This window comes from Pleuronectes platessa, chromosome 9 (assembly GCF_947347685.1).
Source record: "Pleuronectes platessa chromosome 9, fPlePla1.1, whole genome shotgun sequence".
Classification (NCBI taxonomy): Eukaryota; Metazoa; Chordata; class Actinopteri; order Pleuronectiformes; family Pleuronectidae; genus Pleuronectes; species Pleuronectes platessa.
Window position 1 is genome coordinate 16,977,003 of NC_070634.1, and position 22,836 is coordinate 16,999,838.

General features: G+C 45.1%; 1 protein-coding gene across 1 annotated transcript in view; it reads right to left on the reverse strand.

Moving 5' to 3' along the window:
• Window positions 1-22,836, reverse strand: part of adgrl2a (adhesion G protein-coupled receptor L2a) — a 97,657-nt gene that overhangs the window by 15,931 nt on the left and 58,890 nt on the right. The window contains exons 5-15 of the mRNA XM_053430822.1: window positions 21,353-22,153; window positions 9,780-10,076; window positions 9,060-9,163; window positions 8,196-8,381; window positions 7,530-7,568; window positions 5,401-5,584; window positions 4,583-4,705; window positions 3,732-3,934; window positions 2,902-3,075; window positions 1,451-1,660; window positions 530-750 (exon numbers count right to left, since the gene is read on the reverse strand). Of these exons, the coding sequence (XP_053286797.1) occupies window positions 530-750; window positions 1,451-1,660; window positions 2,902-3,075; window positions 3,732-3,934; window positions 4,583-4,705; window positions 5,401-5,584; window positions 7,530-7,568; window positions 8,196-8,381; window positions 9,060-9,163; window positions 9,780-10,076; window positions 21,353-22,153 (2,542 nt within the window). The remainder of the gene's footprint in view (window positions 1-529; window positions 751-1,450; window positions 1,661-2,901; window positions 3,076-3,731; window positions 3,935-4,582; window positions 4,706-5,400; window positions 5,585-7,529; window positions 7,569-8,195; window positions 8,382-9,059; window positions 9,164-9,779; window positions 10,077-21,352; window positions 22,154-22,836) is intronic.

A 22,836-nucleotide genomic window follows, 5' to 3' on the forward strand; every position in this document is an offset into this window, starting at 1 on the left:
AGCACACGGCAGGAAAATAATATCAGCGTTAAAATTAATGGGGTGACATTTGTGGATAATGACATCGGGCGTGTGATTTCTTGTCAATATTTAACTTGGAGCCTTTTCAGACGCTCCCTTCACAGGCAGGACGTTAACACACAATGAAGTAGCCCCCCCCCCCCCCCCCCCCCCCCGTCAAAGCAGGGCCGTCGCTGAGATATGGTCATTAATCTATGTAAAAGGCTTTTTCAGCACTCTTCTCTTTAAGGGAGCATTTACAAACAAGAGGTCACAGGAGGGTCTTTGAGCAGAGAGGCATTAATGTAGCCCACGTCCCCCACCCCCCCCCCGCCCCCGGAAAACCACAGTGTTGAGTCCGTCGGCCACTTTCTGAAATGACATCAAATATTTAATAGCTGCCCGACCTTGGCAAAGAGGGAGCTATATTTTTTTTAAGGGGGGGGGGGGTAAGTCTCCGGGGCTGGACGTAAGGTGCCGGCAGAAACGATGAGTAGATTTCCTCTTCAAAAAAAATGGCCGCACTCACGCTTTCTCTGTCCCGTAGCTCTGGTAGTCGATGGCCGCCGAGACCCCGACCACGATGGCGGGGAAGAGGTAACCCGACACGTAGTAGTACTTCTTCCGAGAGTACTCGCTCTCGAAGACCTCCACGAGCATGAGGTACAGCTGGACCCCCTCGAGACACATCCAGGAGAAGGAGGCCAGGAAGAAGAAGTGAAGGATGCCCGCGATGATGGCGCAGCCGATCTGTAAGAGAGCAACAACCGGTTGAGACATTCAAATAATACAAAGGTTAAGAGTCCACCTAAGAAACACTGAGATTAAAAAATTAAAAAATGTATTATTATTAAAGAGTAATTGTAAATCACATATTGTGTCTTTTACTGAAACCTCGTGAAAATACGACATTGATCGCTGCTGCTGAAACTCATTCAGCACAAACATGGAGTGAAACTGATGTAAAACTTTAATATGTGTTCATTCACTACACAGGCTCGGACTATTCACAGGTGTAGCTTCCCATCACTATGCTATTTAAATGTCATTTGTATGTTAAGGTCCGCGTTAATCGATTCCAGGGCCCAAACGTTAGCTCAGCTTCCTAAGGTTTGATTCCCCGGCTATAAACAGAAAAAAGAAAAATCCCTTTGTGGTCTTAGAAAATTAAAATTTGTATGGATGTCGCCATGGCAACTGCGGCTTTAAGTGAGGGAGGAAAGCGACTTGTCAAGAGGAAGACAGAGCCCTTTAGTAATCTATATTAATGGTGCTGTCCCACTCGTGTCGTGTCAGGGACAAGCCGGGAAGGTTAGAAACAAACAATGCTTAAAGTCCCATCAATTTCACCCTGAGAGGGTCTTCTGTTGCATTGTGGGAGCGGGAGGAGATAAAGAGACAGGGAATGAATCAAAACCAAAATCAATAGGGCGCAGTCGTCCTAGCTTACCCTGGGTTCCGTCATATCGATACCAATTAGGAATATTAACTCGGCGATGAAGAGATTAATGCACAAGTTCTTGTGGATGGTGTTGCGGTCGCTCTGCAGGCCCCGGAAGAAGCAGAAGGTGAAGATGCTCATGGTGAGGCAGACGAGGGACACCACGATCCCCACGCGGGTGATGACGGTGAGAAGCAGCTCGTGGACCCGGTCGTTAACCTGGAGGAGGGAGAGAGTTACAGGCCGGATTATGAAATATGAAAAATCAAGTTCTTGCATCAGGTCTGCTGGGAAGGAAAGGAAAGAAACAGTGTTACCTCTGCAAGGGTCATTATGATTTCATGGTATTTGCTTGTCTGTCTGTTACATTTCGGTAAAGATCCAGATCAGGATTTTTTGGGAGATTAGAGTAGAATTCATGATTTCAGATTTTTTTTTTAATCAGGCATAATTAGTTAAATTATTTCTATGGGTTTAATTTTATTGACTTTCTAGTTTTTTTTTACAAAATCATATGTTACCTAATCAAAAGTACTAAACGCCCTTCAGATTTAATAATGAATTACGGATTCAGAAGAAGAATATATAATATTTTATAATATTAAAAAAGGCAAAAAAGAAATTGAGTCTCTTGAGATAACGATCACTTCCTGATGTCTCCCAGGTTTATACTTGTTCTTTCTTTACTCCTAATTAGTCACTCTGATGAAGGCCAGTGTGTTGAGATGAGTAGAGTCATTTTTTTTTCATCTTTGCTATGCATTAGTCACAATAAGAAATGCTTTTTAATTTTTCCACAGTGAAAGCGCTGTGGTTTATTCCTTTTAGCCTAAAAATAAATAAATAGAATATTGAATTTATTATAGAACATCCACGCTTTGAAAAGAACTAGCCTGTCAATCAGTTGTCCAAGGCCCAGTGGCCCCCTTATGAAACCACACTTAAATTCACCAGATCCAGATTTTTATTTTGAGCTGCACCAAATTGCACACACTCATAAATGCCAGTCCCCAAAAAATGGCAGATTTATTTTTATCAAGTTCGGTGAATAATTCCTGAGAAATCAAGAATAATCTTGAAAAATTCATCCGCGATGAGAAGAGAAACGATTGAAAAAATATGATAAATACTTGATCAACCCCCTGATTTAGATCCACACCACAATTTAACTAATTCTTCCTTAAACCATGTCTCACCCATTTGAGAAATTTAGTAGAAATTGGTGGAGTAGGTTTTGCATAGTAAATAAAACAAAACACTTTTAAAGCACAGATAATCTTGGCTGTACTGAGGCCACATTCTCTCAAAGCATTCGACAACAATTCTCTGCATTCATTTGATTCGATTTGTTGTGAAGTACAGAAGATTACTTTAAAGTTTTAGATTAAAATAAACTGCATAAAGGTAAGTTTAGAAACTTTGATTGAAATAAAAATGACAGAAGAACAGACGCGACTTACTGAGACTTCACGGTGCGCCATGAGGATGGCAAAGTTGGTGAGATGAGTGCAGGAGCAGGTGGTGTGTGTTTTATTGGAATCCAGGAGTTTGCAGCCTTGGGTGGACCAGTATCCCATCATGCTCCTCTCAGAGTAATTCCAGAAGGAGCAATTGGAGTTGAAGTAGTGCTCCATCTGCAGATAACAAGAGATATGGTTAAGTGTCCAAATAATTGACTGGCTGAGATTGAAGTACATGTAGAACACAGAGGCCATTTACCCCCCACTCACACCAAGTATTTCCCCCCACAATGACATGGATGAGGATTCTTCACTTCACAGCTCTTATGAAGCAATTCATATGTTATATCTCATTTGGCACATGCTTGCAAAATCAACCGAAGCATGGTCGGGTATATGAGGACTTAATAACACAGAGGCATAATTGTTTGACGGCATGTCTCTGGAATTGCACAATTTCTCTGATAAAGGATGGAGTCACGCACGGCCCTCTGGGAACTCTAGTGACAACTTTAAAAGACGAAAGATAATTGGTGCTCCAGTAATTTCATCCTAGATTGTATGGCTAATCTAGGAGCTAATTCCCCCCACTATAAAAGAAAATGGGGATCATTTATATCCCAATGTTGATTAAAGAATTAGTTTTCATTAAGAATTCACTTAGGTTCTAAAGACTCCTTTAATTTGATGTTCAATGACTTAAATAAACTGCCGACTGACCTAGTCAGACATTTACAATTCAAATTGCAGATCTCTGTCTACTCTGGACGTTCCCTCCTGGAGTTTTTTTTAATATGACCTCTCCCTTCCTCTACAGCAGGGACACTCACATCGATGTGCTCCAGGGTAAAAATCACGGGGTCATTAATGAACACGCGGCTGGACTCCTTGTTGATCGAGGCGGCGAGGATGTCGGAGTTGACAGCCACTGACACGTTGCGGCCATAAGAGTCGGCCATCTTAATGGTGGAGTTCTCTGTGCTGAGGAACTGGCCCAGGTTCTTGTAGAGCACAAACACCAGCTTGGCAACTCCTATAGAGTGACAGAGGGGGGGGGGGGGGGGAACAGAGGATGAGGAATTATCCGGCTTCTGGAACAATTAAGAAAATGGAAGACAAAAAGACAGTGCTGACAAAAGACAACTTTTTTCAGAAAACCCACTAACATCTGGCCTTTGTCTTCAATGGGAATGGTTACAATCAGCCGACGACAACCAGGAGAATGTGACAAATTTCTTCTTATTCCTCTTTATTTTAGCTGTTACGTGATGACTTCAATTGAACGTTTGTGTTCTTATTGCTTTTTATATCTTGGGAATAACGAGCAGCAATTTGTTCCCATCTGTATCTTGCAAGATGCCACACTGGCAAGACAGCAACGGTCTCAGACGCATTCATGCAATTTACATGACTCACCTGGGGACTCTACTGACAATGGAAATTGAGTCAATCGCATTTTTTAATCACACTTATTCATGCTTAAAAAAACTGTTAATATTGGTGTAAAAAAGCCAGAGCACAGACGGACTTTCCACCTTTTCAAAGAAAAGAGAAGGAGAGCACAAGTCAAATAAACACCCATGCATCTCTTAGATTCTCCCACGGTGAGAATGAGCAGAGTTTCCTTGACCGAGTTTCTCTTTCTCTTCTTTTCTATTGGTGCGTTTAAAGGAGATCTTACCATTCCGGCTGTTGAGCTTGACAGTGTTGGCCGAGAGCTGGATTGAGACGCCCCCCTTGCTGGATTGTGGGAATTTGAAATCCTGAACTTGGCCGTCTGTGGTGAGCACGTACACGTCCAGGACTGAAGGGTGCAGGTGGGTGAGAAAAGACAAATGGAGAAAGAGAGATATTGGTCATTAAGTAACTCTGATTCCAGGGCAAGAACAAACTTATCTGTAAAGTATGTTGCTAAAGCTTTTTTCTACTTGAAATGTTGCACAGATCAAACGGTGCATCATCTACTCAAAGGGCTACACAATAAAAATGTCAGTCACAAGGTGATCATTGAATTACTAATACATGAAAACAGCCCTGAGAGAGGAGCAAAGAGAAAACCTTCATGTCCCCTCATGCTCAAGTCAATGAGGGAGGGAAGAGGAGGCTGTGGATAAACAATGTCGTTTTTCTGACTCTCACAGCCGGCTAATGTTCACATTAATGTATAGAGTTACAAGGTCTAGACGCAGACATTTATAAACCAAGCGTGCGCAATCAGAGAATCCAGTCTGTTTAATTGTCTGATATTCATCACTTTGTCAGTAAGCGGCTCGTTAAACCTAATATGCGTTGTTTTTTTCTGTTCCCCCGAGGTTTAAATGCTTATTATGAAAACAAAGTCCTTTTTCAAGTGGCGGCCTTGTTCTCGTTCTCTCTCTCTCTCTCTCTCTGTCTGTCTCTCTCTCTCTCTCGACGAATGGAAGGTAATGAAATTAACCGAGCTTTACATCAATCGAGAACGCCCGTCGCTTGCTTACCACAAACTCCTGCTGTACTTACTTATGTTGTCTGCAGGAACTTTGACGAAGGCGGGCTCCATGAGGTTGTCGGCGAGGACGAAGGCCCCCTCCTCCAGAGTGTCCAGCAACATGGTGGCCGCGTGCGTCTGCTCCGTGCTGTTCATGTCCTGCCAGGACTTCAAGGCTTCCGGTCGCAGGAGGTTATCGACTGTGTCCACAATGGCCTGAGTCCAGACCAAAACAAACACACACACACACACACGCAAAGAAAAGAAAAACAAAGATATTTGAGTAACACGGAGGAAATGAAGTAAATAAATAAATGTTTGCAAGCATGAGCAGTGACATGCAGACACTGAGATGAAATGAATGAAATGCTGTGGCTTGAAGAATCACATCTGTTGGGATTAAAATAAAGATGATGAGAAAATAAAATAAAAAAGCTAAAATATGTATTTATGTATATATGAAAAAAAAAACTATTAAACACAGTTTTTTAATAGATAAGAAAGAAACAATTAAAGCTATTGATTGTGATGGTGAAACGAACATGAGGGTCGTTGACGTTGGTGTGGATTCAGTTTCTTTTTCAAGGACACTGCTTCAGGTTATACTCTGGGAGCCCATCAGGTCCAAATACAGGATATTAAGAAGATGGTCTGATGAGCATCAATTTACCAAAAGCTCTGGAAATGATCTAATTGCAAAGTTCAGCATCTGACGTGGATGAACTTTTATTTTTCTTAACTTTTCATGTGCTTAACTAGACTAAACGGCACAGTCTCCCCATAAAAAGCTCTGATAAGTATGGAATATCCATTGATCCATCTATTATCTAAGATATAGATAATAGATGGATGGGTTTTCTTCAGAAAATGATCAAATCAATGTGTCTAATCAGATCATCAGTGCAGGCGAAAGGCTGCGGGGGGGGGGGGGGGGGTCTTGGCGGCGGTGGGCTGCTAATGTGGTGTTGCGTCATGTTTGGCAGATGTCAGATTCCACTGACTCAACAATCTGTGTCCCACATGTCTTTCTGTCATTAGTCAAATAAGTGGAGTCGTTAGCATTGACGAACCCTCTCTCATAGCATCACGGCCTCTACCTTTAAATCTACATGTTGTGACATTTAAAGAAAACAAAAAACAAAATGATGATGGGACATTTTTAAGGGAAGTGGTGCGACGACACGTGTGGAGTTTCTTTTCTTTCCCTTTTTCCCTCTTTTATTTTTATGAGCGCACGGCCATTGACTGGCTAATTAGCTCGATCCATTTTAATACCCTCCCAAAGGAGAGATCTGGATTGGAGGGGGGGGGGGGTGACTTTGGTGGCAGGTGTAGGACAATGAGCTCCCTGAAGGTAGAGAGTTATATATGGACAAAATACTCTGTCGTGTGGACCTAACCTGGTAGCATTCAATGGAACACGGGGAAAAAAAATGATTTGACCCGTCTTCCCCTATTAAACAGACAGAGTTGCAGATTTACAGCTTTAATTTATGAACCAAATGACCTAAAACCTGCGTCCTTGTGAAACGAGACCCGCAATTTTCATTTTGACGTTACTTGCAGGGGGGAAAGGTCGGGTCGAGGTCCTTGAAAAAAAAATCAAAGGGGGTTGGATTTAATCAGCAAATTGTGTTGGATGCCATTTTCAGCAGCGTTTTATACTGAAGGGAGTTTTTCGTGTGGGGGGGGAAATTGTCACAAAAGAGACAAATTCTTCAGCGAATGAACAATGAGAGGAATGTAAGAACAGGGTGTTCATTGAGTTGTGGTGTTATGCATCAAGGCGTGCAATCTTGACTTGACACTCAGAAAACATAGAAAACAGAATGAAAATAGCCAAAATGCACCATTACTGTCAAAGCATAAAAAAACCACAGAGACACATATATACATCCATGAGAAGAAGCCGCCCCGGTAACTGGGCTTGACTTCTCTTTTGACTGAGAAGGCACCTCGGGTACAGTTGTGTCTGTGTGTAGAGCAATTACTCGAAAACAAAAAGACAGCAGGAAGCACAGGGAGAAGGAGGGGGGGAGGGGGGTTCATGACAGTGCAGGGGTTACATGCTGCTGGACTTGGGCTGGGGGGCAGATACGGGAACAGAGGAGGGGGGGGGGGGCGGCAGCAAGAAGAGTGGGCACAAACATTGCTCCAGTACCTTCATGTATGCCCTGCATGTCCTTTCTCGTTTTTGGAGCTTTGTTTTAATTAGAAAAGAAAGAAAAAAAAAAAAGAACAGATATAAACAGAGACATCAATTTGCACAGGTAAAAACGAATTTGTAGAACAAGGTCCTGACTAGTCGCTGGATGCAAAAGAAAATTAAATATTCAGTCGCGGTTCCAGCCCATCGCTTAGTGCACTGCCTGCTGTGTCGCTGACCTGCTTACCTGAAGGGTGAAGAATAAAAGGGCCTCCGCTGACATTAGAGAAATGCTGCATTTACTGACACATCGCAGAAGCATTACGAGCCCAATTATGGCCTTTACTACAAATGTACAAAATGCTGCTGTGAATACAAATGTCTGCTCCTTGTCAGAGTCGCAAATCATGCAGCTATTCTGCTGTTTTTCTGTTTCTCCTCTCTTCCTGACTTTGAAAAGAAAGGGACAGACTCTACGTGACAAACAGCAGCAGCTACACACTGTATCACTGTCGGGGGAGCGAAAGAAAATCCTGCATTTATCATTTAAAAAGATACACATAAGCCCCTTGGCCACGTGAACCTTGACTGCGGAGTGATTCAGCGAAGAGAGACTAGGTGAGACAATGGAGTTAGTTTTTCACTTGAGAGCAGTGCTTTTATTTTGGCGGCTGCGCTTACCTTGTTGAAGCTCCGCCCTGCAGAGTCCTTCTCGCTGGGCCTGAGCTCCTGCAGCTGGGCGTCCAGGATGTCCACCAGCTGCTCCATGAGGCGCACGGACGAGCTGACGTCCCCGGCGTAGATGGGGCCCTTGGTGTGCTTGGCCAGCTCATTGGCCAAGTTTGCCGCATTTTCACCGCTGCGAATCTGTGGAAGGGGGGGGGGGGGGGGGGGTACGCAGAGTGAGGTTCAGGAGAATGCAAGAAGACGGACGTGGACGGATCCACAGCCACACTCCTGGCATCAAATCACACTTGAATTAGTCCTTGAAAGGCCATTTACGAAAAGAGGGGTTTAGTTCTTCCTTCACGCCAGAGACGTTGCCATGGTAGCAGTTTTTTTTTTTTACTGTGTGGTAAGTTAGGTACAGGTACACAATGATCTGCTGTGAGATCTTCACACATTATGCACAGGGTGGAGGAAATACAGTTCATGGAAAAGACAAATACAATCCTACCAACCTGGGTCAAATTATTACATGTGCAACTATTATATACAGCACATTCGTCCCCCTTCATATCTACATTATATAAGTGCTTAATGCTGTTTGTTGTTTGTTGTTTTACTTTGCAGCTGAAGTACAGATGTTGGCCTCTGCAGCGTTTTACTTATGAAACACATATCAAAGTCCTCTTTTCTCAAATTGTGCTTTCAAGTTAATCTGACCCAGATTTACTGCCATATCTTTTAACAGTGAATAAGTAATTCAGAGTTGAAGTTCTTCACAGGGACGTGTCTCCACTATTTTGTCTTCCCTCTACCATTTTTTTTTTAAGGAACACACTCTGCTCAGAAACAACACAGAACGCCATAGCCCACACAAACCTTCTGGGCGACTTGGTTGACCCAGTGGGAGGTACAGTTGCTGAGATCAGGGCCCCTAGGGTGCCAGGCCCCGGTGGAGAGGACACATGAATAAGACGCCGTGCCTTAAAGGGGAAAACAAGAGCAGGATAAGTCAAGTTCAATCAGGTCACGCCGAACTTATTTTTTACCATGAAGTCCTTCACGGGAGAAATCCCACACAAACAGCATATTTATAAACATACAAATTCATTAATATCACACAAATAGCCAAAGAGTCTGTTGCTGTGTGCAGAATGAAATATCAGACCCTCACAGATATTTAGCTTTTCAAAGTTCGAATCATGTAACAAATCTGTTTGTAACCCCGCCCCCCTAAAAAGAGCTGTTTTGCCTGTTTTTGCTACAAAGTCGTAACATTCTTCTTCACGTCCTAATTAGTCCTTATTTCAAGCAATCAAATGAATATTGCACGTCTCCACTTTGAGAGAAACAGCTGGGTCCTATTTCCGGCAAACACAGATCGCTTAATCACGTCTCGACCTGCGATGGCACAGTTAAAACCAAAACGCATTACAAAGTGTTTTTTCCCAATGAAAACTGGTGCTTTTTTTTTTACAAGAAAAATACTGTGTGCCGGGATATCAGACAGATCCAACAGACTGTATAGGTCATATTGAAAGCAGCGAGTACACGGCCCTGAGGGTTGAGGCGGCAGGGCGGGGGCGGTTGCCTGTTTACCTCTTGTTCCCTTGGGGCAAGGTCGCTCCACCAGCATGCCCCTCTGGGTCTGAGGCCACATTATGTCTCTCTTCTCGGCGGCTTCGCAGAAGCGCTCGGGTAGAGGGTAGGACTCAAGAGGCGGAGGGGCAGTCGTCTGCGGGATCACGGGAGGGGGCTTGGGCGCTCCCCTGCTGCCCTCCTTCAGCCCTGTTGTGGAGGTGGTGTTGGCCACGCCCCGGTGCGCCATGGTCGTGGTGGTGGTGGTGGTGGTTCTCTGAGGCTGCGGGGCCGCGGTGGCTTCTGACTGTGGTGAATCTAAAAAGATAAAAAAAAGAGGGTGGAGCAGTGTTATAAAACTATTTCATTATTGAAGTTTGATTCTCAGAGGGACACGTATGTATCAGTCTTTATGAAAACACAATGTAGTAAAGGGAACTAAAGTGAAAAGGAAATAGTCGTATGACCTGCGGAGTCAGTGCATTATTGTGGGACCCCTGGGACACATCATATGGTTTATACCGAGGGCAGAGAATACGGTGGCAGGCGTTCAGACCTTGACCTTCTGGTGCCCTCGTGCCCCACAAAACTTTAATGGTTCGCCCGGCGAGTGCCATTCCTAAATTTTTCCCTCAAAATGTGCCGCAGTGTAATGCTCATACAACCAAGTATCCTGTTGTGTAAATTGCTGCTAAGTGCTTTGTGCAACAAGCGTATTTGCCTTCCCGTTGACTATGGCTCAGCCAAGGCACTCAGTCTGCAGCCAACAAGACAACAATTACAGAAACATCCTCCGGCCTGGCAAATCGGTCTTGCCTGGGAGATTTTGTGGCACGGCTGATTAAATTGCACCAGAGAACCTGGATGCTCAGCGGCGCCGGAGCCCGAACCTTCAGTTTACAGTTGTTTCTCTGACTCTGAGGAAACAGGTGCGCAGTAACTCATGCAGCGCCCCGGGCAAAAAACAATATGTTTCAGTCCTGAGAAAGGAGGAAATAGGGCGCTCCTTACATTTAACATGAACCACTAAGGAAAAGAACCATGAAGACATTTCTCATGTGATCGAGCCACTGTAATTACATATCATAAAAGTCCACCATAAGGGAGTTCCCATTGATGAAATGTGGATAAACAGAAGTTGTTTTATATCAATCTGCTGCAAACCTCCAAGTACAAAAAGAAAAGCATCCCCCCACAAAAAAAAGAAGAGCTCTATCAGTCAAAGGGGCTCTGATTGGAATGCAATGCACATACTGAACGTAATCACATTTGAGTACTTTGATTTCCTCCATTAGGCTGCCTGTAGAGCATGCAGAGAATGTGAAGAGGTGCTGCTGCGCCGCTCGAGCGGAGCGCTGCCGCTCTCTGTGGCACAACGGCGAGCGAAAAAACATCGAAGAGACGCCGCGATAAAGAGGGCGAGCGAGTCAGAGGCAGGACGAGGGGAAATATATATATAGATGTAGAGAAAGAGAGAGAGGGAAGGGGGGAGGGAGGGAGAGAGAAATTAGATGCACACAAAGGAAACGACGACGGAAAAATTCAGGAACAAACGCGGCCAAGCTGCAGGAGGAGAAGACAGCTCCTGTCGTCCAGCGGATTGTGAGGGGAGAGGCTTCAACTGGATAATGGGTCAGGCAGATAGCACCCCCCCCCCCTTCCCAAAACACACACACACACGCACACACAGGCTACTATCACCGTAGGCCCCAAGGTGTGGATGAAAGGCTTCAGCACAGTTGAGCTGAAGGGAAATCGTCTTTGAGGCTGCCTGCTACCTGTGGTGAATTAGGCTCTATTGACCAGAGAAGATGACTCTTGTGTTCTCCCTCCTGGTGGGGGCTATGGAGCTACACACAAACACACACACAAACACACTCACACACACAAGCAGGGGAGGTGACATGAAGGTGTACACAGCTGACTGGCTGTTTTGACACAGAGCCGAAGGCAGATTTGGCCGGCTGCCTTCACCTCGGCTTCCTCTCGCCTCTCCTCCCCTACATGCATTCTCTCACTCAACGGTGAAATCCTCGGCTGCTCGTGCTGTCACAGCGGTTCAGAGAAGACCTGTGCTTAGCGTCCTTCCTGCACCGGCATTTAGCAGGCTGGGAGAAATGCCCGTCTCTATTCTGCACCAATACCCTTTTATTGCGATAACCCTTGTTTTCTTGTCACGGCTCACTGAGAGGACTCACAGAGGTGAAAGTAATCGTCAGAGAGAAAAAAACAAAAAAAACATGCAAATGTTTCCCTCTCGCGCTGCCGTCTGACAGGAGAGTGTGTGTCGACAGAGTGAGTAAATTATTATCATTGTTGCTTTTTTTAAACATCTGGGTCAGGGTTGCTTGGCAAACTTCCAGAAGATTCCCAAGAAACCGCGAGGCCCTTTGCAGGTTTCCTGTTTCCATGAGTCTGAAAGATGATAGAGGATGAGACGGCAGCCCTCGATGGGTGGCTAGTTTAGGATCCAGACGGAAATAAAAATGGAAATCAATCAGCGTTCGGCAGCGTGATGCGAGATGAAGGGCTCGCGACTGCAGCCAATAAATCAAAAAGGCATCTGCTGTGATCCCAGCACATTCCTTCGGCATGTCAACTAACAACTGTATCTTGTCTACACTCCTCCGTCAGGAGCGGCTGCTTGTCGCGGCTTGCCGGGGACGCCGAGCTCCGGTTACAACATGTACGATGAAATTTCTTTGAAGTGTTTTTTTTTTTCTCCTTTCTTGTTACCTGCCATCAGCGAAAAACTGTGGCGGTAATTAATGTTTGACTCGGTTAATACATGGCAGGAACTAATGGGTTTTGGCTTTCCTGAAGCTTTGGAGGGGGATTGCCCCACAGCGCAATGGATGGGTTTGGCTTTGGGAAAAGGGGCGTAGGGCGGATCTGCTGATCCAATGTCTGTGAGACGGGGGGGGGGGGGGGGGGGCGAGTATGGTGCTGGCGTAGCTTAAAGTCGTTTGCACCATCACAGAGATACAGCTGTACATTAAACAGCTTCATTAACAGGGAACATTATGAATGACATAGGTAGAAGGGCTAGATTAATCCTTCATTTCGTTTCTGTGTGAGGAAGAGGCTAATGTCAACGTAGGCTACACTTCCCGAAAGAGATCCGCATAATAAACAATGCGGCGTCTCTCTGACCACTACTGTTCCCCGTGTCCGACCGTAATCCTGCCAGCGACTCAGTAATCTTATTACCTTTATGGCATAGCTTGGTTTAATTTAATCCAATGAAAGCCGGCGAGGAATTAACCCTGCAGGTATTAAACGGGACACTCCTCTCGACTGGTCACTTCCTCACATCGATGTCTGAATGGATACGTTTACATTCTGAGACATGACGTGTTGCCACTGATCCGCTGCTGCAGTGTTTTCCGAACCTTTTGTGATGCACAACACGGACACAGATCTGTCTGTTCCCTCCGCTGTGGAAACACACGTCTGTGCTCAATATTCCTTTGATTATGACAAAAGGAGCAAATCCCAAGTTCGGGCTATATAGGACAGGCGCCTTGATTATTACGTCTCCGCTGCACTCAGCCCAAGGGGAACCTTCAATTAGCTGTCACAGAGTGTGAGCGCATGCGGTGCTACTCTCCGAAGTACCCCCCCCCCCTTCCAAATAGTCAGGACAGACTTATTCATAACCCGTTTGTGTGATTGGACGCCCACACGTTGTTGGAGTCGGCTGTTATTACCACTGGGGGTTAGGGGGTGTGGGATTGATGACAGACAATGAGAAAGGGATCCAGGGAAGGAGCGAGCCTTTTCGAGTGTTGTCAGAGCATATGCATACATGTACTCATTCGCACACAAACACACACACAAACACACACACCACATCGGTGCTCTCAGGTGAAGCCCAGATGAGCCCTTACCAGGACTCTACAGTCATGCCACGGTGACAAATGAACACTGACAGCGTGTGGGTCTTTCATATTATGGTTAATAGGTTCACTTTTAGTCGGCGCCGCATGGCTGTTCATCAGGGTAATGTTTCAAACACATTATCAGGTGCTGTTGAGTGAAGGAGGAGAACTGGGAAGGGAACATGCATTTAGCATTTATTTCAGCTAATTTGCCACATGCAAAGTTAAAATGATCATGAGATCTCCCTCATCCCTTCCTCTGTCATTTAATGATGTCATGGCGATGTGAAACAAGGCCATCCCTTTTTTGGGTTGAAACTTATTTTGTGATAAGATTAAAGAAAGTAATCTTTTTGTACACTTTTATCGCTTTTACAACAAAATTTGCAGGGACATAATGTTTCAACGTCATAAACGCAAAATGAGGCGCTGTCTTGCCACAATAGCGAGTTCACCCTGGTGTCTTGTTACCATCACCACCAAAAACCTCTGTCTACTGCAGAGTCATTTGACCCGGGAGTAAATGGCGGTTAAACCCATTCCCATTGCAGAAGAAACCAGATGTTACAAAGTGTTGAAAAATTGTCTTCACTGGGTGGTTTTCTCCTCCTCATTGAGAAGCAACAGCCAACGTTAAAAAGTCGATGGAAGTCTGAGCAGCTCAAAAGTCTGCTTCTGCCATTAGGAGCCGTGTTTGTCTGGGGACTTTGAGAACATAGTGGGTGGACGGCAAATGAATGTCCCACTGGTTTTCGAGTCGTTCAGCTGAGTGTAGATTAATTGAAATAAGGTGTTGGAACTGTGAAAAAAAACACAAAGAGTAAATTATTCCCCGTGCTAATGCTGCCACTGAAATATCGGCGTTTCAAACGTGCACTCGCTCAGTCCTCCCCCGGTGCAGCCGCGCTGATGGAAGTGGAGCTGTTCTCGGGTATGAAATAGTGTGATGATTTATAATACATTTGTGATGCATTTCGATATCTACCAATAATAACAATAATACACAAAGGAAATTGGATTACACGTCTTTCGCTCCGTGCTGCATTGGTTGCCGTGAAGGGGGGAGAGCATGGCGTTTGATTGCTTGTGCATCAGCAGTAAATATGAAGAAAGCTGAGAGAAAATTCGTATAATTTCCCACGAGTCATGTCCTTGCGAGGGGGTGTGCAGTGCGTGTCCATGTCGTGGGGAACAGAACCTAATAGCTGGATTATGTTATTTACTGCTCTGTCCAATATTTCTCTTTCCCTCAGCGCAAACACATTGATTCACATGGGCGCGGACAGGCAGGCAGGCAGGCAGTCAGTCAGTCTCCAACACATACGCATGCGAGCGCACACATTCTTATAAACACATGTACACATTCATATACACCCTCACACACAAAATGACACCAAAGTATAGAGAACAGACACAGCAGCTGCCAGACACCAGCCTTGCGTTCTTTCCCCCCTCTTCTTCTTCTCTCTCGGTACAGTACGTGCTTCAAATTTCAAGCATTAACTCTAAAGTGTGCCAAGCGGACTGATATTTAATGCCGCGCACACAGGAGGGTGTCTATTTCCGGGGCTGTTCATACACACTTGCACACAGATTTACATCTGCTGGGCTGAGACTGCATACGTCAACACGGCAGCGCGGGACCAAAAAGTCCCCCCAAACCTGCACGTATGCAGATTAGGGGGAACACAGACAGAAATCAGCCCTTGATAAAAGAAATCTCCTCAAAGAAGTGTGTCAGGGAGTGATGTGGGGGGGGATGAGTAATAATTCTTCTAAATGTGCCTTGTTTCACAGACGGACTGTAATCAAACAAGAGGCTGTGGATCCCTTTGGCTGTGGGGCTCAGCGTAACCCTAATCGCACCCCCCCATCCTCTCGCTTTCATGTCAAACATCTCTTTGTGACATCCGAAATCACAACCCCGGGAGTTTTGCTGTTGCCCACAAACTCTGTCAGCGGATCATAGGGACACGCCGCGCACACTCGTTTGACATCAGAGGGGAAGACGTTCCGGGAGAAGTGGTGATTGGCAGCTCAGGACTGTGAGAAATCATTATCCTGAGGTGTGTTTTTGGATAAGGGATGACCACGCCCCCCCCCCGACCTGGCTGGCAACAACTGGTTGTCGTGTCTCCACGATGTTCGGCGCTGGAGGAGCGGCAGAGATCACGATCGGATTTCAGAGGAAACAGGTGCCCCCCCACCCCATGTGCTGAGTGGCCTGTTTTGCCACCAGACACCGAGGTTGGTTTGGTATTATCCCACGATGTAATATCACAGACACTGTGAACAAGACTGTAAATCCCCGTAGTGGGATTCCCCCCCCCCTCCTTTTATCACCCCAGTTAAATTCAGCCCCGATATCCTAACCGAGAACGATACCAGTGGGTCACGGTGTAGACGGCATAACGTCACACTGTGTCATAAAATGGTGGTTAAGAAAGCTACAGGGGAGGAATAAAGAACAGAAGCTGGCATATAGGGAGATACGAGTCCAGCAGTAAAGGCCGAGGCCGTTTGCTGAACATACGCTCGCCAATAGTGTCCTAACGACTCAAAAACAAAGATTTAAGGACAAATGTAAGTGCCATAAAAACATAAGGTACTTGTTGAATTAGCCTGCTCCTGCTACCAGCACCACACAGGTCTGCCACAAGTTAAGCTCATTTTAGAGGATGTTTACATCAAGTCTCAGCTGTTGGCTGCAGATTGTTGGTTGACGACAGCTTCGATCGGGTAAAGAGAAAGAACCAGAACAAAGTTCACAACTTTAATGGATGTATTTTTAAATGAGAAGAAATTCCATTAGTTCTGCTGCTTCTGCAAGAAACGCCACCTTTCAAGAAGCCTGGCTCAATCCAGGGCAATGTAGGACAAAATTATATTTAAGACTAACCCCAATTGTTTTTTTATCAGGATTTGCAGTGTAATGATATCATGTAAATATAAACATTGTTATTTACCAATCTGCTCCAGCACGGAAATAATGTTTGTCTGTTGTGTGTGATCCCCTGGATGTCATGTGGGTGATGGTCATCTTTGTCCTGTCACGGTCGGTGTGTGTTTGTGTGTGTGTGTGTGTGTGTGTGTGTGTGTGTGTGTGTGTGTTTACAGTTTCCCAAAGGCACAGCGAAGGATTTACTTAAATCCTGTCATTTAGTGCAGGCCGCTCTCATCGGGCATGATTTGAACAGTCTGACCAGGACTTAAGCCGGAAAGAAGCCAAACAGACGCATATTCGACTATGTGCGCCCGTATCCAGATGTAAGACCCAGCTCACGGCTGATCGCGCAGGAGGAGGAGGAGGAGGTGATCTGAGGAGAACAATGAGCGTCTACAGGCAAAAGGAGGGAAGATAGGAAGAAAGAGAGAGTGACCGAAGAGAGAAAAGGCTGCAATGGAGAGATAATGAAAGAGAGAGATGGAGGCAGACAGGGAAGGAAACAGCAAGAACAAGAATATGACAGGGGGACAGAAAAACAAAAACAAAGAAGGTGATTTTCCACATCAATACACTCTGCTTTCACACCGTTGTCCACTTGGGGAGAGGAACGGAGAGAGGGAAAGAGAGAGAAAGAAAAGGGAGGGGGGGGCGGGGGTTCTGCCAAGGCAAACAAACAAATTGGCCGTTTTGAGCGGATCCCGATCCGTTCTCCTGTGCCACTGTCACACATGTAGCAGCCAGAAGTCTGAGCTATTTCACCACCTGAGATGGCTGTGAAAGCTGTTGTCGTTAAAAGTATCTATATCTGTGTGTGTGTGTGTGTGTGTGTGTGTGTGTGTGTGTGTCCCTTTTCACTCTAAATGTTGCCGTGCACAAGTTGACCTCTATATAGGCACTGCAGAAGACGGGGAATGAATCATGGTGGCGCTTGTTCAAGAGTTCTGTATTCATCAGCCTATAAGAGGGCGCCTCTCCGGGGTGGCTGCTAATGCATGTGACTCACAGGCGACGGTAACAGCTGAGCATTTTTGCATTGTAAAGCACTTTCCCAACACGCAGCTACCGGGCATTGTTTTGACCACATGCAGAGTTTTGTAAGCTAATTGGCACGCGGCGTCACCGGGCCGCAACTTATAATTTCAAACAAATTGGGTTGTTCGCTCCCTTACGATCCCCACATGCAAATGTATAATTTGAGGCTGCAGCAAAGATTGAGGCTGTATGCAAATGTATTGACATTTGAACAATTAAGGAGGAAGTCTTGATTTGTGTGGGCGTTAACTGCAGCACTGGGGGCTTTTATACGGAAGTGATTCCGACTCTAATTTTGCAACAAGGGATGAATAAAAGGTTTCCAGGGCTCACCTGTGTCCCATCGTCCTGTTTGTGCACACTTCTGGTAAAAAATAGCTCTGGATATGCTTACTCGAGTGGTTTGAGACCACATTTCAGAGCCTGGCGTGAATAAATTGACCCATAGAAATGTGTGCATAATGGGTTTTGTCTGGGAATACCTCATTTAAATCAATTTAATCATCTCATTTACAATATGCGACAAAGGAATACGTCCTTCTATTAGATCCTAAATGCAAAAAGGGAAAGCAGGCTTGAAGCCATGGTTAAACGAGTGGATTATTGCGCTGTTGGTCAAAGCCAAGCGAGGGACTTACTGACCCATTTAATGTCCACTTCCAGTGAAGCCGCTTGCTGGATGTGACCCCATCTACTCCCCCATAATCCTACAAGAGATGATCTTGCCTCGACATGAGCGACGTTATTGGACTTGACAAGTACCCAACTGTCTGCCACACAGGGTCTCAACATCACTTTGATGTGATTGAATTTCATGACGGAGCGAATCATGTGACAGGCGTCTTTGTGCATTTGCAAAATCTGGAAAAAGGAGGAAGTAGGAAGTGCAGTGCACGATAGCAAATACACACAGTGTCAACCCTGCTCCCCGCGAAGACGTTGACAAATCCTCTGTACGTGCTCTGAAATTCTCTTGAAGAGGAAAATTCTGCGTTCAAATGCAAAACCTGAGGATCGTCTGTCTTTTCTTTTGAAGGAAAAAGCCAAACAATTAGCACAGCACGAGCATCTACATTAATAATCCCCCCTGTTGTGTCGTATTAACAATGCCTCCTGCTAGCTAATGTGCTGGGCTGTCTCGTGATCTGCTTGCATTGATTCGAACAGAGCTGAATTGTTTTTTTTTTTCATTGCAGGTTTTCTTTCTGTCAGAGCGCCGTTTAAAAAACACGTACCTTCGATTGTTACCTCCACAGAGGCATTGTGGCGGCTCGGTTTAGTGCTCAGTGAAGCAGACGTGGAGATATCGCAGAGAGGGCGTCCAGTGACAGCCAGAAAAAAGTGCCGTCATTTATGTGCCAACATCAGCCGTGTGGGAGGACAAGTTTATTGACGTCTTGATGATCGTCTTGGACCATTCTCCCTTCGACACATCGACTGCATCTCAACATACATTAGTCGGTGGCGGGGGCCAGGCTCATGTCTCCTTTGACACGAAAAGAAAAACTGATTCCTTATTGACCATCAAATACAGATGTGTGAATACGGCAGCAAATAGATCACAGTTTGGTGCTGGGACTAGATACTAGTAACTATGTTTTTGCTCTGTTCAAAATGATTAAAAGGTATTATAATTTCCAAAAGCATCATTCTGTGATGTTCATGTTATTGCACCACATCATCAAATACACTACCGCTTCTACACCAACACTAGCTGGTAGAGGAGTTTGCTTCACTGTCGTCCCCCCCCCCGTTGCAAAACAGAAGCTCTCCCACCTCGCCGTCCTGACAAATTGCCACGTTCACCCGGGTGTCGTGCTTCCCTCACTGCTGATTGGAGGTGATAAAAACCTGTGTCTACTGCAGAGTCGTTTGACCCGGGAGTAAATGCTGATTGTATCCATTCCCATTGCCGACAAAAGACAGATGTTAGTGGGAGCTAGTGGGTTTTTTTACCAGCGGAAAACGAGTGTAAAGTTAGCGTTAGGTTCTCTGAAACCCACCCGCCAAGTCTGAAGTTGATCCGATGGGTAGTTTTTGATATTCACTCTGGATTCATTAACAGGATTCTCTACAGGAAGTGAAGTGGGTTCCTGTGGGTTCTGATTGTGAGGATCAACAACGTAAAGCATGTTTCTCCTGCACACATGCACACAGGCACAACACACAACAGTAACATGAATACGTCTCGTTTCAGGGTAAAGCCTCTGATTTCGTATCGGTAATCAGTGTCCATTCAACACCTGAATAAATCAATTGAGCGTGCAGCCAATCTATGCGAGGCTTATTCCAAGAATCCATAACAGCCAAGCTGAAAAAATAAAAGGTGTTGTGGAGGCTGCTGCTTGACTGCTGGATAATCAGTTTACTGTATAGAAAAATATAATGGCATGCAAAGACATGCTCAGATATATTTTTATTGGAGAGTAGAAATGGGTAATATTATGACCATTTTACAGCAGCTGTCTGCGAATTCAAAGTGCTGGTTACAAATCAGCTCATTTGAAATTCTCGGCACAAGTGAATGAAATAACTTTTTGAACATGACTAAAATAAGGACGTTATGAGACAGTGGCATATTCCTGAGCCGTTCTAAATTAACTTGTTAAATGCAAATGTTTAATTTTGAAAAATGGCAGAACTTCAAAGATGTTGGAAAATTTATAAATAAAACGTTTTTTAATCTTCTTACTCATGGTTGTTACAGTATTTTACTCAGTGCAACCCCCCCCCCCCCCCCTTTGCATCTTAATGCTGGTTTCAGATCTGGACTAGGTTATTGTTAATGTCGAGCTCGCCGCGGTCGGGCTAGATTGATGGGGCTCCACTGGCTGAACTGGATTTAGCCACCATCACCCATACGTGCCTCATCAATAAGAGATTGGACTTGCAAACACATGAACAAATATTGAGCTCTTGGATAATCTGTGAAAAGTTGCTTGACCTCAGTGGCTCATTACTAACTGCGTTGGACATTACTTGGACTTAAAGTCTGGGTGTGGAGGGGATTAGTGTAATTACTGTTATTATAGTCTCAGCGTAAGGACTATAACAAGCCTAGGCTAGCCTCCCCTCAGCTCTTGACAGCTAAATTAAAAACATAGTGTATGTTTTTAATGATATGACCCCGGGTGATTGATTCGTCTCCCTTGTGTCTCCCATCTCTTTTTCTCTCAGACATAACTTTAAATCCTGTGAATCCTCCCATCGGGTGTGAAATATTTTATTTTAATGGCCGATGGAGATTTGGAGCTTCAGCGTCACAGGGAGAATGATCTAACCTTGCCCCAGGCGAGACTTTGCACCTGTCCAGGCATGTACGTTTCCCGGGGTGAGAGTACACCTCTCTCTCCCGGTCTTACACTCTAAAAAAAGGCGATATGCTAGCAGGGGTCCCTCAAGCCTTAGCACCAGGGACTCAGGGATCACCCAGTAGGCAAACCTCACCAAATCCCTGTGATACTGATCCCTTATGATATGGAAACTGGCTTTGAGGTGTTGTTTACCACACAGTTCCCCCCTGAGATGATTTCCTCTACTCCAAAGCTTTCGTAACATATCTAGCACATATTAGATTCTAAATTAAAAACCAGTCAGCTGTGACACTTGATACATAGATGGGGAGTACCAAAGGAATATCGAAGTGCACTTGACAGTGACTAAAATCACGATTTCAGCAATGCAATCTAACCATTATTATGTGAAGGAGAAACGACTGGGGGCTGGGTACTTACCATGTGCTGGATCAGGTGAGCCGAACTCCAGGTTGTACCTCAGGATGTAAAAATTATTCCACACATAGAGCTGGTTATCTCGCGGATTATAATCCACCGCTGCAATGTACTGGTACTGGTTGGGAAAGTGGATATCAACGTATTCCCCACGGTTCTGTTTGGTGTTGTAAACGTAATCGATCAGGCTCTTGCTGACCTCGCTCTCATTGTCTTCATAGGTTGAGCGGACCACGTACAGTACTCCACAAACCATGAAGGCATTGGAGGCAGAGCGTTTATCATAGGTCGTGTCCCAGGTTGCCTCGAACCGTAACGTGTAAGGGTTCAGCTGGCTGATCACCATCATGCCGTTGTTCTGCTCCGTGGCGTAGATCACCCACAGCCCGTTCTCGTCGACCGCCAGATCAATGTCTGTTTTGCCGCCCCACTTGTAAGGCGACGTGTCGTGGTAGTTTGCGTTGTTGATGATGGCCTCGCCGCTTTTGATACGAGTTCGCAGGTCAAACTTCACGATGTTGCGCGTTCGCTCCTTGTTAAAAAACACGGCGCCGTCGTAGACCACAAATCCGGTGCCATCCACCCGGTGGGGCAGCTTGTAGGTGATGGTTTGCCGGGCGTTTTTGAAGTCATCCAGGGAGGAATACTCAATGAGAGTGTCTGTCCTATAGGGAGTCCAAGGCATAAAGTAGATTTTGTCGCCGGCTTGCAGCGGGTCTTTGCACCAGGCGCCGGCTTGTTGCTCCGCTTCAAATAGAAAGGAAGGCTCGCCGACAGCTTTCAGAGTCCCAGGACAAATAAAAACTGGTGATGGGAGAAGAGTAGAATAAAATAAAAAAAAGACAGGCACAGGTTAACAGGTGAAATATAACACTATATAAAACTATATATGATATCAATAAAATGCCTAATGTCTTCATTTTATTTTTACAGGTTGTCCAAGAGGAGTGGGGACGAACACACATTGAAGAGTGGCCAAAAGGACTAACAGCTACAGCCAATATTCACAAGCAGTGCACGGATTTTGGTTTTGTGCATAGAAAGAAAAAAAGAAACAGGAGAGTTGATTAAGCATAATGTTTAAATATAAGAAGTAGTCTGAAAAAAAATGAAGCTTGGCCTCATTTGCATTTACTGTTGGGAATAGAACACAAATGAGGGGAAATAGAACAGAAACAAAACTTAACCAAACAATTGGTCCGGTAAACCACAGCTAAAGTCACACGGCAACAGACGGGAGAGGTTATGAGAGAGCAGCAGTCGGAAAAATGTTTGTGTCTCGGTCGCGCCACCTTTGCTACGGGATATATACCTGAGAGGGTTGTCATTACAAAGTGGTGCAGATGTCACAACCATTCAAATTAAAGAGTAAAAGAAAAAAAACTTTCATTAGGGGGGGGGTCTCTTGGTGTTTGGGCTTAGAGGCATTGGAGGCATAAGAATCAACAGAGGAAAGCAGCAAGTGGTCAGGTGAGAATAATGGGGAG